Below are 16,571 nucleotides of genomic sequence, written 5' to 3' on the forward strand. Positions count from 1 at the left end.
ATGGTTCTTTTTTGGCTGGCTGGCAGATTTGAAAAGATGCGATTTAAATGAAATGTCTTTATAAATAACTAAACTGCTAACTATGGAACTATCTGCACTCACAAGGGGATTCACTGATACTCGACTTTTCGCCCCCATTCACTTCTCACACTAACCTTCATCCCAGATTATACATTTGTGAATAAGACACATACTTTTTCAACCAACCCATTGATCGCTCTGTTCCTCCTGTAGACCATAAACAACCACCTCTACCTTCATTCACCGATGGCTACTCTGCTGATGTGTAAGTATCAGCAAGGCCTGCTACTGAGAGATCAGGGTGTAGATGTATTACAGAGGCATGGACTGACAAAGAAAAATTAGCAAAAATGCACTTACTGAATACAACATTTGCAAGCATGTAGCCACCATTTTCGATGTCACATAAGTGGTGCATTCTAGAGTTTTCTGAAAATAATGATTTTTAATCAAATAAATAAAAATAGGTAATGCTACCAAGGCTACGGTTAAGTGCAGACCCTGGTCAGAAGCACTAGTGGATGGCTGCAGCAAACCCCCAGTGTGTACAGCAGCAGATAATTGCTACATAGTAGGTGAGTGCAGTACATCACAACACACCCGATACACCAGAAATTAATTTTAAAAAATGGTACTGGTCATTTATGGTCCTGCAAAAAAAAGAAAAAAAAAAAAGAAACTTTGATAGTTTTAGAATGCAAAGCACACAGCCACAACCCTGCACATGACAAAAAAGCCACTACGAGCAAACCATAGCACTAGCATCAGCTATGAAATGCACATTATTTCAGGCTTTTGCCTGCTGCCCCAAAAGTAATAGTTGCCTTTTTTTCCAGCAAATAAATATATATATATGTACACACACACACACACACACACACACATAACAAAGGTGGCTTGGACTAGTAATCCTTAACATTCACATATAGTTACTGTATGCTTCTGAAAGCCACACGTTACAGAGTCAAGAACACCTTCATGAGTTAACCTTAAACGACATGTCAATCCAGCACTACAGTTCAACCATTGATCTCATATTAGAGTCCAGAATAATCAAACAGAACAAAAACACATCAAGTCTTCGTTTACAAATTGCCAGAGTTAACCAAAACAAATTGTGCAACTAAAAGCAGAATTTAGAGAAACATACCTCTTGGGGCTCCACAACACAGTAGTGATAGAGGTACTGATTCACAAACACTCCTGTGTTTGTCGGCGCATAGTACTGGCTGCATATCGTGACTATTTGGGTGTAAAAGACTGATCCGGATGCTTGTGCTGTTGGGTTAACCCCAATGATGTAGACTATAGTCGCAATGAATATTAAGCCGCCAAGGAGAGCAGATACAATGATCATAATCAGATAAAACTTCCGGCACCTCGAACTATTTGTCCTAGTAACAGTCATTATAAAAAACACCATCCCGCACAGAAAGCAAAAGGCAGCCATGGCAATCATGAAGCCTTTGGCAGCTCGGGGATCGGTGTAGTTTCCTCCATATGCAAAATTGTATCCGTAGTTCGCTGAACCTGAACCAAATGAACTCGACCCAGCGTAGGCTGGAAATCCTCCCATTCCACTGCCAGCAAAATCCATATCCCAGGCCAGTGTGGAAGCCACGCACGCGAAGATTCCAATTGACAGTACTACGATGAAGATGGACATAATCCTGATGATGCCTGGAGGAGAGGTCCATTTGTAAAAGTGATGAACTTCATCCTCTGGATAATACGAGTATGCAGGCTGGGAACGCAGCTCGCCCATATACACATCCCGGCTCGGAGCATAGTTTGAAGTTGGCATGTACTGGGATGGATTACTACAAGGCGACAAAAAAAAAAAAAAGATTGCTGGTTAGAGGTGTGACAAATTTGCATCAGGGAACCCATTTTAGTTAAGCAATTGTATATATGATTGATTAGATGTACACATTTGGGACTGTTTATTAAAAGAATGTCTGTAATAGGGCATACATATCTGACTACATGTTAAGTAATATATACACAGAGTTGAACATTTTGTATATTTTCTGCATGGGTGGTGATGAATCCATATTTAAGTGAAAACTATCAATGGGCTAAAATGTGTTAAGCCAATGTCATCTCCTCTCCTTCAATAGCACACACAGAAAGCAAATGGAATTCCACCAAGCTTTATTCCACCCAGCTTACTTCTAGCTGGATCAGGTAGGCCTCAAGCCAATCTACGTTCATTTGATCAGAGTGCTCTACTCTACTTCATGCACACGCCTAGCTTCACAAAGAAACCTATGAGGTGATACAAGTCCACAAATGAAGGGCAACCATAATTCTGATTAAATACACGATTAGAAATTGAGAAATACACTGGCTACTTAGTTATCAGCTAATCGTGTACTGAACCAGAGCAGCTGAAAGATCACAATTTCATGGTTAACGCATGTGCAGATTGTCAAGGTACTCGACATCTACCATAGCGATAAAACTAATTCCATACAACACATTTTGCTTCTCACGTGTTTACTTAACATTGCAGCAAGGCAAGAGATTATCAAGAGAAAACTCAGACTGATAGGAGCATTGTTAACACATGAACTGGCAAAGATATGAAAACCAATATGTACACTATTTATCAGCAGTACATTTAAAGAGCTGACTGGCAAAGGGGATATTTACTATTCATCTGGTCGATAAGGTGGAGGACTTTCAAACGGTCTGGACGACATGGCTGCTGCAATTCAACTGTAAGGCTGTGCACCGAACAAGCGTCCACCTCTCAGCAGGGTGCGACTCCACAGCAACAACCTGCAAAAGCAAGAAGACGTCCATTACATGCCAAAAGGTTACGAGTTTATATTCAAGTTGACTCGCACACAGAATGCCCCCTTTTACTAGCATAAAAAGTCGGGAGCCTTGAGGGTTCACAATGGGCCACACGTGTCAAATATTGATCTCAGGCAACTGAGACGAGCATTGTAGTATACAGAAAACTCAGTGACGTGACTGTTAAATAATGTACAATACCTAGGCTCATGTTCAAGTTGAACGAATCACCGTGCTAATTAAGGTGACGTTGACAGCTGCTAAAAATACCAAATCAAGAAATGAAAAAAAATACCATCCGGTGGAGCCTAATGAAGTGACGACTGCCCAGCTTTATCCATATTCAACAATAACACACTAAGAGTTTAGGTTTAACACACACCCCAAACAGTGCAGATGCTTCAGGACTAGGGCGCACAGCTGCAGAGATTAAATAAACATGACACGATACACCACTGAAGTATGCTCGTCACCGATAACACTGCTAACTACATTTTTACTAGACATTATGCACATTGCCAAATGTTACACTACCCTCTTACCGAGCTCTCGCACATGAAAGTACAAGACAGGTGTTATTTTCAAGTAGTTTTATGCTAGCACAGAATTTTAGGAATAGTCTGACTCTCAATCGACTTGACCCCTATGCAACTCGAAGAGGCAAATCAGGATCCATCGAACTAGAAGCAAATATGTTGGTGTCTCTGCAGGATGGTATGTGAAACTGTCAAATATTATGAGGCGGGTTCATATATCTGCAATCAGTCGTCAAAACCAACAATTATAATACCAGAAACGTTTTTTGAACAAAAGCACCGTCGGGAATCCTTCACGACACTAACACTGGCGCAATGCAGCCTCCCGCAAAATGGTGTGTACAAAGTGCATAGTCCTAGACAACCGGGAGGATTATTTTACAAGAGGCAGCAGCACTCGACTACTCGTCATGCTTGTGAACTTTAGTCTGAACGCCCCTTTCTAATGCATGGTACCGAAGCCAAGAATGTTCAAGCCTCCTGCAAGCAGTGGTCGAAGTGGGGGGAAAAAAGTAGGGGAACTGTAGGTGGAGATCAGGGGGCGGGAACAACCTGAGGATTAGCCCAGTGGGCGGAGTAAGAGGTGTGGCCAGAAAGAGCAACTCATTCAAATTTTTAGTGTTTGTTTGGCATTTTACTACCCAGCTGCAGCTTATTATGTTATTTAATTATGCCAATGGATACACGTTCATTTCAGGTTTAATATGAGTTATTGACATTAAAATACATTCACAAAGTCGGATTTGTTGCCAATCACAGAATGTCCCAAATACGCTTAAAAGTGGAATCACAAGCCATTTGTCTCCGAGCCATGGAGTTTCTGTCATCAGCACTTCTCCCTTTTTCCACAAGTGTAGTTCAAACATGAATGGCAAAATATCCTAGTTTGCAAATGTTTTCTATACAATCATGGCTCTGCAATATTTGCCACATAATGCATCACCAGCTGCATAATTTGATGATTTTAACTAATAAATTGTTTGCAGCTCAAACGGATCAATAGTTACAAACAAAGTGACATGTGTTGCTGCAAAGTGGACAGCCCTTTACAAAAGTTGACTGATCACACATCTCACTGTTGCATTTGTATGTTGCACTGCTACTAATAAGGCAAAATCTTTGCAGACTGTTAGCATGTGTAAAAGAAAATACACATTATTACGCTGCAGCTTTTTTTTTGCTGCATAATTTAGTCAACAAAGCAGAATAATTTTGTCCTCCATTGCTACATAACTCCAGTGGTCCCAAAGCAGGCATCACATGCTTAAAGTGCTTGTGCATGAAGCAGAACAACCATGAAGTTTGTAAACTAAGTTTGGTGTGCGTGCAAATCCTGCATCGACGACCCCTGGTGAGTTGCACCTACTACTGCTGAAACAAGGCCAATAGAGGTACCAATGGCTTCAGCAGACTGGTCTCAAGGGCAAGGCCGGCTTACGCGCTGGTGGAGTCCTGTGCGACAATGTTTGAGGTGCCCCCAATGACTCCCTCCACCATGGATTCCCTCACTACCACCCTTCAACAGTGCCCTTCGAGTCTCCATAACCACTTTCTCGCTTCGATGCATTTGATTTGGTTTACAGCGCCACCAATATCAGTGTAGGTTGTCAGAGCACTTTACATCACACACATTACAGAGAGACAATCAATCATATGTGTGTAAATCACTCTCTAGGAAATACATAAGGAAAAGTACTACATGGTGTAGGAGTCACTTGACACTATACTAGTAAGCAGTATAGTTTCATAGTGATTGGTCTGGAAAAACACAAACTCTGAATTTAGAACGTAATACCATGGTTGGGGGTTCTCTTTAATAATCAGAATTGATTGTATCCATATGAACACCCTTTGCAACATTAGGATAATCAAAGACTGGGGGAAAAACATACTTCTCTAATTTATACCTTGCAGTTTAATTGTAGCTCTTAGATGACAGTTAATAGCTCACTGTTCTAGGTTAGGATTTTGACTTCTAAATTGCAAGTAGGAAAAGGATCTCTCTGACAAAAGCAGTAACCCACTGACCTGTTTACATTATGTGCACTTTGTGATCTGCATGGTTCATGTTCTTTGCAGCAGGCACATTAACCCTCTGCGCTACCTTTCCACGAGTCAAAACTTCCCCTTGACAAGACTCAATCTCTTTCTAGGAAGAACATTAATCACCGGAGTTATCATAATATGTTTGGGTGAATAAAGTCAATCTACCCATTTTGAGACCACTCTATCTTTTATTGTATTGTATTTGCATTTATATAGTGCGTACTACCCCTAACGAGGCGTCAAAGCACTTTTTCTGCGAGTAGCATGGTACTCCGGAACCCATAAAGGATTAGTGGTAAATTAGTATAGTGAAAAATGAAAGTAATTTGAGTGGTGGATATGTTAGTCTGTTACACAAACGGGAGTGGGCGGGCATTCAGTGGTCTGACTGAAAGGAGCGGACATGTTTCTGAGGCTGAGTCTAGCTGGTGGCCCCACACTGCAGAGCCCTGGGAAGGCTGCATCACCAACTTACTCCCTCTAGCCACCACAGGCAGATCTACTCCTTCTCCTGCTTGACAAAGTTTGCCCAGCCCACAAGAGAGTAGTGCAGAGAGCAGGCCCAGCCCTCTCTGTAACCACTGACCTGAGGACACACAGTGCCAGTTTTAGCTTAGGCACTTAAGTATCCTGGGAGTAGGTGTGGGAGGTCGGGCTTGCAGCACAAGAGCACACGTCAGCTAGGGCCCAACAGAGCTGTGTCTCCGTGCTCCAACCCTCTGGACAGGCAAACATAGTATTTCTGCTGGTTGATATGCAAAAATAAAATGTGCTGCAGTTCACCTCTAGAGCAGGCAAGGAAAACAGGTCTCCTGAATGGACAATATATTTCATATATTTGAAGTGAATTTGAACATTCAGCCAACAATATCCACATATAATGCATAGAACATAAAAGTAATTGTTAACTACCCTTTAATTAGCATTAAATACTGCATTAATTACTTCCCAAAAGTACTAGTTTGATCGCCCTCAGAATAATGAAAACACAAGTTGGCCTTGCAGGGATTAAATGTATGCTACGGGCACGACATGCAGATGATTGCAGGTTGTGCTTAACACACTTTGCTTTCTTATCAGTAACAGAACCTATGCCCTAAATGTGGTCACTAAATCTCTAACAAATGCGTGAGCCCACGGAGCACTCTGCTAGGATTAAACCATGTGGCATACAGATCACGCACACTGCAATGCATCAAACACACTGACCAACTGAGCTATTCAATTAGTTTGAAAGAAACTAGTAACTGATTACACACGGATCGCTGCAGCTAGTCCCTTAATCCACTATGATATCTCACTATCTGAATCATCTGCAGGGCTGCCCCGGGCCCACGAAGGGGGACCTCCTAAATGGTTGGCCCCACTTAGTGCCACAGGATGGCACACTGTTAGCCTCCCAGGTTTGCGGGGAACCTAGAGGGTCACCCAGGCCTGCGTCACTTCCGTTCAGCAGAGGGCGGGAGAGAGGTACTTATACCTCTCCCGCCCACTGATCACCCTCTTTTCTCTTGCTGCCCTGACGGCGGTTGCTGCTGCTGTATTGAGGTCGCTTGACCACAAGGTTAGTCAATGTGGGCCTTGTTTGTCCCCCCCTCCTCCCCGACCTAAGTACGGGTCTCTCTTTATGCAGGCATTGCCAGTGGGGGGCCCCGTCCCAGCTCTGTCCCGGCCTTGCGCATTATAGCAAGTATTAAAGGCAGTGGGTGTTCGGGGGTAGAGGAGCGTGACTTAGGTTGGGGTTGGAAGGGTTGGGTCCAGTGGGCAGCAGCTGTCGCTCGTCTAGATTGAACATGACAACATGATTCTCTGGACAAAGTTGCAGCCTCGCCTTCTGGTAGGGCCCGATGTTAAAGCGCCTACTTCAAACCAGACAGACGCCTTGCCGCACCGAGTGAGGTAATGATTCTATTGAGGAAATCTGTAAAGCAGTTGAAACCCATGGATTCCAGTGCCACTGTGGTCAGCACAGCTTTTCAACCCTCCAAGGTTGATTAATTAAAACAACTGATATTGGGGGAAAAGACACACATTAATTACAGTGTTACATAACAAAATGTCTGGAATAGTACCTCAAACAAGCAGTTGTAATAGAATAGTGTCAATAAGTGAGGAGAGCAAGACATAAAGAGTGAGAAAGTGGGTAGGAGCAGCTGGCGGGGGCAGAGCAGAAGTGGAAACTGTATTTCTCTCTCTAGGAAAAACATTTAATCACCGGAGTTATCATTACATCTTTATTGCTGCCTTTTCTGGGCAGCAGAGGTAAAACTAGAGCCAATTTCGGTGTGGGTGGGGGGGGGGGCTACGAAAAATTTCAGTGGGGAGCTGACTCCTAGCAACATGCAGAGTGGAGCTGCAGGGGCTCTAAGAAGGACTGAAAAGCAACAAAGCCTCGTTAGCAAGTTAATGGTCTTTTAAAGACCTGTGGAGTGCTCGGGTGCGGCTGTGTGCGCGCGCAGGGGAAGCTGCCTCAGGAGGGCTGACACACAGGGGTGGGGGCGAGGGAGCAATGGGCATTGCACGCCTTCTGGACAGGAAACTGAGTCCTTTTCCTTCTCACCCAGTTCTGCTTTCCCAGCCTGCCACGATCGGCAAGCCTTAGCTATAGGCCTTTGCTATTTTCTGGCCCTGGGACGCTCGTTTAACTAAAAGAAGTAGGGGAACGGACTCGGCTGAATAAAAGAAGTAGGGGGACGCCGTGCCCTGCCGACCCCCCCCCCCCCCCCACACTTCCACCACTGCCTGCAAGTAAACGAAAAATGAAATGCACAATGCGTGAGGTGTGGAGATTATTGTACGAGGGAAAATGAGGTCGGGTCACAGGAACGCGATACAGACTGATGCAAAATACATCCCGCATGAGCAACCGGCTGCCACAAAATACATTAGGACGGGCTGTCCCGTTACATGACTAGCGCTCCCACCTTCCGAGCTCCATGGGCGCGGAGCCAATCCAGTGCAAGTGTTTCAATTGCCCTGTAGAAGACTCTTAATTTACCTGGTGTTGCTCATAAGAGAAATTAAATGACAATTCCCGGAACAAAAAAAAACCCTGTACTGTTCATTGCAGAACTCCAATACAAACAACATTCTTTTAATAGCACATGCATGATCTAAACTTCAGGTCACTAACAATTCAGAATTTGAGAGGACATTCTCTATGTAATATTCCAAACGGTTTTAGATTTGCGTTTCTTTTGAGTGCTAAACACTTTAGAAACAATGGGGGCACTTTACAAATGGTAGCATATTATATTTACACAGATCCAATACAGTTCACTAAGCTGCTTTCAGTACCTCTCATCACTTCTACCCTTCCCTCCTTCCTTGTTACTTCTATCCTTCATTCCAGGCCAGGCCCATATTTATCTAAAAGACCTGCATCACACAAGACGCTTACACCAGATAATGATTCACAGCACTTTACACCTGTATGAATCACCGAAATTGCTACTCCTACAGGTCTGCTGCATTGTTTCAGCCAGTATCACTAAAATGAAATGCACCGTTGTACTCGAGGAAAAAGCATGCCTTATAAAACCAATGCATCTTCACCACAGAGATTCAGGACACATGGAGCTCTTCCCTCAGGCTTGTTGTTACTGAGGGTATCTGAAAGTTGCTTTCAGACCCAATAAATACTTTAATCCTGAATCTCCCCTTTGGGTCTACTTTTTCTCCAATACCCACTACATGTTTTCCTTCGTCCAACTCATCTGGCTACGCCACACAATACAACGGATTCAATACATTTCTTTCACTTTCCCTCGTTAACTGAAGCATCATTTCTAAACCTCTTTCTACCATTAGTAGTAACCAGTCTATGGGCCTCATTTAGAGTTTGGCAGATGGTATACTCGGTCACAAGTGTGACAAATATCCTGTCCACTGCATTACAGGTGCCACGGGTTCTATGATAATACGGGATATAATGCAGTTGGACTACAGTGGATGGGATTGCCTTCATTATTTTAACGGAACATCTGATCTTCCAAACTCTAAATCAACTCTCATCTAAACGGTCTGAAGAGACGTGAAGACCTTTGCTTGATGGACTCAATTTTTTTCTCCAGTAATGCATCCTCGGTACACTTCCAGATACATGCGCTGAAGACAGGAAAGCGTCACTGCTCTGAATGTGGCTCAAAGAGTTACATTTTAACCATGACAATTATTAAAGTATTCAAGTGAATACTATTTTAAAGCAGGGTTCTCCAAAGTCGGTCCTGGGCTGCTGGATCCATGCCAGGTTTTTAGCATGTCCCCATTTAGAAAAAGGTAGTTATTTTAAAAATCTTGCATGAAACCGGCGCTCCACGACCAACTTTAGAGAACCCTGTTCTAAAGCACTAGAATGTTGCTTCTTGGAATCTTCAAAACACCAAGTGGTCATGACAATTAATAAATTCAATATCAATACCCCTTCGAAACCGCACAAAACCACTGTCTTTTACAGAATGCAACACCTACTTGGTGCTACAAAGCTGCATGAAGTTTTGAGGTGAAACTGTTCAAATCAGGTTCTGCATAATACGACAAAGTATCAGCTGAAGAAGTAATTCTTATGATAGTTTTGTGCTCATTGACAAGTATGAGATGCCAAAGGGTTTAGATCCTTTTTTTGTTTGGAGAAAAAATACCTTTCTGTATTCATTCATAATTCATTCTTTAACTCTAAACTGTGACAGTGCCAACATGATTAAGGAACGTTTGCAGGAGTAGATGCAGCTTTTTTGAAGATTTAACACCTGCTTATTCAGGTCAGAGAATACATGGAAATCATTTAAAACAGTGAGTCCTCGATAGGGCCATCAGCAACCAAATTAAATCCCTCAACTCGCTGATTTGCAGCAATCAAAATCCCACATTGTAAGATGTTTAAAAAGGTATACACCCTTCAGCGTTAACAATAAAATTAAACAAATAAGATCCTGAATGAGAGGCACGGAGGCTTCGGACTCACCCAGATTTACAGAATGCTACTCCAACAGAAAGTTCTGGGGGCATGTTGGTCTTGCTGGATTCACCTGCGTCTTGTGACTCTTCTGCTGGGCCTGCTCCCTCGCCCTGAAGTGCTAGCTGTGGCCACCCCCGCTCCCCCGATCCAGGCCACACATGACTCGCCTGTTGGCCAACCTGCTGACTGAACTGCTTGGAGGTGCCAGTTTGCCCTGAGGACATGGGAGGATGCCGTCCCATTACACTAGCACTTCCTTACACTTGCCCTTCCTGGCCACTCAGTCGTTTCATGGCGGAGGTGTATGCTGAGACCTCTTGCCACCCCCTGGGAGGTTTTCTTTCAATGGTTTGATGTATGCTTTTATCTGTGTCGGGGGGCTATGTTTCTGGGCACTGTTCACGGTTTTCAGCTTTAACAAGATACCCCTTTCTCTTGCCACTAAACTGTTTTACGCCACTGCTGCACTTACTCAGAGCGTGCCTTGTGACTCACATGAGGCCTCACCCCTCCAAGTACTGATGCATTCCCCTAAATGAGTGCCCTTGGAATAAGGGAGAATTGAACGATCGTCGCAAGGCGTGACATCTGTTGGCATACCTACAGCGACCCAGTCTGCCTGCTGCAGGAGTTACACTTAACTGAACTGACTCCGGCTCGCCTGAGGGCCAAAGTGCTTGTCAAATCTCAAGTCTCCCATTACTCTAACTATGCACGCGGAGTGGCTGTGATTATCCGAAAGGGGCTCCATTGGCGCAAGCGCTGTGTGACGCATAGGGCACAGTTGTCAACCTGTACGACACATTGCAAGGCCACCCTCTGATGTTAATATAGAGGGGACTTTAATGTGATCCTGGATGCGAGTGAAGACCGGTCCAGCGAGTCTCAGCGCCCGCACTCGGGAGGGGGGGCGGAGGGCACATCAACTGGCAATCTCATTGATATCTAAAATAGAGGTCACCTGTATAAGGTCTACAAATATCACGCTGTCTAGAATAGACTATTAGCTACTTACTAGAGATGTGGTCACCTGGACTACTAATGTAACCCTAACTCCCTAGGGCACTCTCAGATTAAGCCCCTGTCCTGCTGAAGTTTTCTCCCCATGGAGTCTATGTCGCAGGACTTCACTTCAGGATCAGGTTTTTACGGCTGAAATTAGGACAGCCATCATTGAATACTTTGAACATAATAAGCAATCCGTCGAATCCCCATCCACCCTCCAGGAGGTGTTTTAAGTAGTGATGCGAGGATCATGCATCGCTAAACAGGCCGCAGTACTTAAGATGCTGAGCGAAGAGCTTGCGCACTTGGAGGAAGAATTGAGATTTGGAACTTTAATTTTCCGCAATGAATAGGGAGACAACTCTGGCATCCATCTGGATAAGATCTGAAGACAGCAGCGCGGAGACAATGAAAGAAGCACACTAGGTAGATAACTGGAAAAAACATGAACTAATGGAATGCTTAAACACAAAGAAAAAAAGTAGGGTGTAAAAAAACAAGCTAAGTGGACATGCTTTAGGGCAGGAACAAACAAAATCAGGAAGAGAAACGCTCACACACTAACAAATATTTAGCAAGCAAATGAAAGTGAAAATAATGCTAACCAATGGTAAACAATAGGCAGGCAGACTAAGCCCACTGTAAGCTAACAATATGACTCAAAAGACAGTGCAGAGACCTCAAAACAACCCGTGAGTGACCCAATGCTAGATAGAGAGCATATTTTTGCAAGTCAATGATGGGAAGACATCTCAAAACACATCTATAGTCGCAGTAGATGTTTAATTAGGCAGAATTATTATATACTACGTAATCAGTTAAATGGGGATATACATTATATAGAAAAATAAGAGGACTGAAATGCCAACTGTTTTGCATTTCTCTGAATGCTATAGAAATAAAAACTAGCACTAAACAAACAAGTGTTACTCCCTTTGATCAGGTGCTATGCCCCTACACATAACGCAGCGAGCTCCGCAGAGTGGCGGTGGTGGTCTCAGATTCTGGGTCCCAGAATCGCATTCGCTTTTGGACCACGTCCGGGACCCCAGCTCCTACTTGCACTGAGTCAAATCAGAAAGAAGTTGGGCTATCGGCGGGTCAAGAGACTCTGCGTCCTACGGTGCCGATTGAGGAGGAACTACTTACACGAAGTGTCGCATATCATAGTGTACACATGCATTTTGAAGAACGTCGACAGTTCTAAGACGTGGAGCTTTGAAGCAATTGTGAACCGTCCTGTGCAAAGCGTGCAACATATTATTGAATTTTTCCGGGAGAATACTCACTTTTGACGGATGCGATTTATTTATTTATAAAGTTACCTTTATTAGAAGCTCATATCATATTGACTTGATAAATCAGAGATCGCCACTACACTGGTGGACTCTGCTCTATGCCCTGAGGAAGCCCTACTTGGGCGGACCTTGTTGGCTGTACTGTGGCTGTTGTGCTTGATCATCTTGCACCAAGAATATTTCAAGGATGCATTAAAGAGATCGTTTTTTCACATCACCAAAGGACACTCTTGTTTTTAAGTGTGTTGAAGCATTTTGAAAAATATTTGCTTTGTTGCCTCTCTATGTGCTCGTTTTTGGACTATATGTATGGGGTTGAATAGTGTGGCATGATACAGTGTGGTGTTGTGTGACATTATGATGAGTGGATTATGCGACATGGTGTAGAGTGTATGTATGTGGATTGTTAGCTGATATAGAGTAGATTTATGTTTAGTGGCTTTATGTGGTATTGAGTAGCGTGTAATTAGGTAGAGTTGAATTATGTGGTGTTGAGTGGCATTATGTGGATTGCAATTATGTTGCGTGGTGTGGAATTGTGTGGTGCTGAACTGTGTGGTGTTGTGTTGAATTAGGTGCACCACATGTCACTGAGCAAGCTTCCACCATAAATAAAACTGATAGGCAGGCCAGCACATCTCCTGTCTGTGCTCACAAGCAGGAGAGATACAGCATTGGCACTTTACAGCCGTCTCCTAAGAGGAACAGGAGCAGGGTAAGCATCAGTGCCAGCTTCTCACACACAACATCTACAAACATCAAGCAGAGCGAGCTTTCTTCTCACTGAAAACAGTACAGTACAGGCAGCACCAGGCATAACTAGACTCCCACAAACAGAACAGGCACAACAGCGCAAACTTCCCTCCAACACTGGGCATGTAGAGCACAGACAGAAGCATGGGAAGCTTTTCTTGCACAGATGACGCACAGCAGAGGAGTACTGTAGCTTCAGACAGATGCCGAACAAGTACAGCACAAGGTTACTACAGTACAAACTTGGCCCAAATGCGACAAAAGAAAGGCCAGCGGGTAGAAGAGCAAGCTCCGCTCGAATACTCAACACTACATCATGCATCCACAGTTTACTTTACCCCCCCCCCCATGTAACCGATGTGCACGTACAGTAAAAATGCTAGATTTATCAGTGGGTTTCTAGTGTTTCTTTCAGATTCCATCACTGCCCTACCCAACTACAACAGTACTTGAGCTGTCAAGGCTCCTGGACAATATTCAAGGCTGAGAATAGGTAAAAGCCTGGATGTAAGGATTAACTTTATTTTTAGAAGTGTATAGGGTGTGAGCTGTGATTTGTGGGAGGTCAGTGACGGTGATGTGCACTAAGCAGTTGAAAAGCTGTATATGACTTTTTTTAAGTGGAATTTTAGTAGGGGGTATTTGTTGGTATTGCACAGTTCATACATAATACCATTTCACAATATAAATTGTATGATTTATTGTCTTGGGTGAGAAAGCGATCAGTGGGAAAGTAAACCTATGGTCTTAAGCATCAAGAATCTTGTCCGCAACATAGTAGCAGTTTAAAAGTGGAGTGCTTTAATTATTTGTATACCAAGTTTAAAACTTAAAGCCCTATTTTTGTTCGGAAAGTTGTGTAAAACAGACAAAGTGCCTTGTAAATATTGTGGGGAATAAAAGAATTCAAATTAGGAGGAGATAATATCAGGCACTCCTCCTGAAAGAATGAACCCATGTAATAAAATACAAAACTGTTCGCAATCTCATGGCTTATATGTTAACGTTGCACAGTGCAGCTAGAAGGACATTTTAAATGTGCAGAAAATTATGTTTCAAAAACATTTCCACATCAAGCTGTTCGGCCTCCCCCTGTCCAATTAGGCAGTCTTTGCCTCCTCCCTTAGCGTGCAAACTTTAAAGCCTAGGAGGATATATTTATTCCCACACATGCTGGTTACTTTTGTAATCAAAGAAAATAAATTAGGCTGTCCAACCACCAATCGAGATAAGTGGTCGCAGTTGGCCGGATGACTCAAGAGTACTCTGGGCTTAATCGGTTTAAGAAACCCTACATATAGCGGAACGCCTGATTTCAGCTACCACAGCTTATGTGCTTAGAAGTCCTGAGTAAAGCGTCTTGGCACCACTAATGTCTCTAAGGGAACTGCGGCACACAGAGCTATTACAGAGTCAGTTGGCTAATTGGACTGTCACTTGAACGATTGTTGGATATCTTTTTACATCAACAACCTAAACTCTCTGTAAAGCTAACCTTGCTTAAACATTTGCTCCTCACAATGGGGCACTATATTCGCACTTTATGCTGATGAACCATTTTCACTGCCACTTGCACATTAATACTCAATAATTATATAAATCTCATTTCGTATAACTGTTGATTTCTGAAAGTGATTGTCAGTTGGTGCATAGCAACGGAATAATTCATTTGCTTGGGTAAATTGTCTCACGAGCGCCTGTGATGCCTGACACCTCTGGGAGCTGTGGAGTCAATCTTACAGCATGAGCCAATCAGATGCAACTGTTTTAAAAAGGAATGCGGCGAAGGGTCAGCAAGAGGAATTTCAACTAATTAAACTAATGAATGCAGAAGTATGAGCAGGAAGACGCGGACAATGCCACAACTAGAACAATATATCCCTGCCACGGGGTTTGCCTCCTTGGCTGAACTGTAAGTCTGCATTGTGAAGCAAGGATGTATTTAACTGCCACTTTCCCCCTGATCCCCCACCTCTCACCACCACTGAGGAGTCGGTAATCTGGCTGTGTAGAAGCGGCTCTTGTGGAGGGCAGCAACAAATCCAGAGTTCGGCTGAGTGAGATGCAAAGGTAATGTAAAGCAGGCAGGAGCTCAGGGACTCCATATGGCCCTGACTCTTGCACTGTAAACGGGGGAGATGCCTCGGGTGCTGTAAACACGGTGCCGGAGTGAAGGGGATGACACTTCGGGGTTGGCAGCAGCAGCTCAGGGGCGCCACATGGCTCTGCCTCAGTCACTGTAAACAGGGGGAGGTGCCAGGATAGGCGTGGCATCCTGCGAAGAAGGCAATGTTAGAGTACTCGAACATGCAGAGCGTTTGCCTTGCAGGAGCGAGCAGCAAGGCGCGATAATTACAAATCGATGGCGCCGCTGCTCGCGCAAGGCAAATGCTCTGCATGCACAAGTACTCATTGGAAACAGTGCAAAACATGCACGAGTTTCCAAAAAGTACAGTGCGATGGCAAGAGGTCCCTTTTACGCCGCGCTGCGCTTGCGCGCTGCGTAGGCGAGACCTAAAAAGGCGCCCACCAAACATCAATCTGAATACATCCAGACGACATCTAGTTACCCACATTTCTAACAAGCCTCAGAGCACTAAATCCAGATATGAAATCCTTCAAAAACCCCTACAGGAATAGGATGCTAAACAAACATGCACATATCACAGTCTAATTCAGCCCGAGGTGGATAGCGAACTGCACCAAAAACAATTATCTCCCACAATAGATCAGTCCGCGGATAAAACAATGCAAAAAAGGACAACTTTGCAAAGAAATCACCTCATGCCTCCAGCTCAAAGTAAAATTAAAATTGCTGCACCGTTGCAACAAGGTTGCTTTACCGGCACCTACAGCGCAGGAAAGCTTAAACGCCAAGAGTCCCCCCAAAAGGAAAAAGATAAAAACGATATTTCAGCCCCTTTACAAATCACGTGGTAACAATGACATCTTAAATGGAGCAAATATTTTTAAATTACTGCCGGCTTGGTAAGATCTCAAATATTTGCCTCCTACATGCATTGAGGCAATAGAATTTAAGTGCGGCAACCCATAAGCCACCTTAGTAGCCTAGGCATAACCTAAAATCGTTGACCTGATCTTGACAAAGCACAACCTCTTCTCTGACTGGGAAATCACTGTATTAGAGCCTCC

At 43.7% G+C, this 16,571-nt stretch overlaps 1 protein-coding gene across 2 annotated transcripts in view; it reads right to left on the bottom strand.

Moving 5' to 3' along the window:
• OCLN (occludin) overlaps positions 1–16,571 on the bottom strand; it is a 216,627-nt gene that overhangs the window by 179,614 nt on the left and 20,442 nt on the right. For both annotated transcript variants that reach the window (XR_013607059.1, XM_078675296.1), the window contains exons 2-3: positions 2,677–2,805; positions 1,172–1,841 (exon numbers count right to left, since the gene is read on the bottom strand). Coding sequence is in view for 1 of the 2 variants with exons in the window: in XM_078675296.1 (XP_078531422.1) it covers positions 1,172–1,841; positions 2,677–2,726 (720 nt within the window). In the remaining variant the exon portion in view is untranslated. The remainder of the gene's footprint in view (positions 1–1,171; positions 1,842–2,676; positions 2,806–16,571) is intronic.

The sequence above is a fragment of the Lissotriton helveticus genome, chromosome 2_1 (assembly GCF_964261635.1).
Source record: "Lissotriton helveticus chromosome 2_1, aLisHel1.1, whole genome shotgun sequence".
Classification (NCBI taxonomy): domain Eukaryota; kingdom Metazoa; phylum Chordata; class Amphibia; order Caudata; family Salamandridae; genus Lissotriton; species Lissotriton helveticus.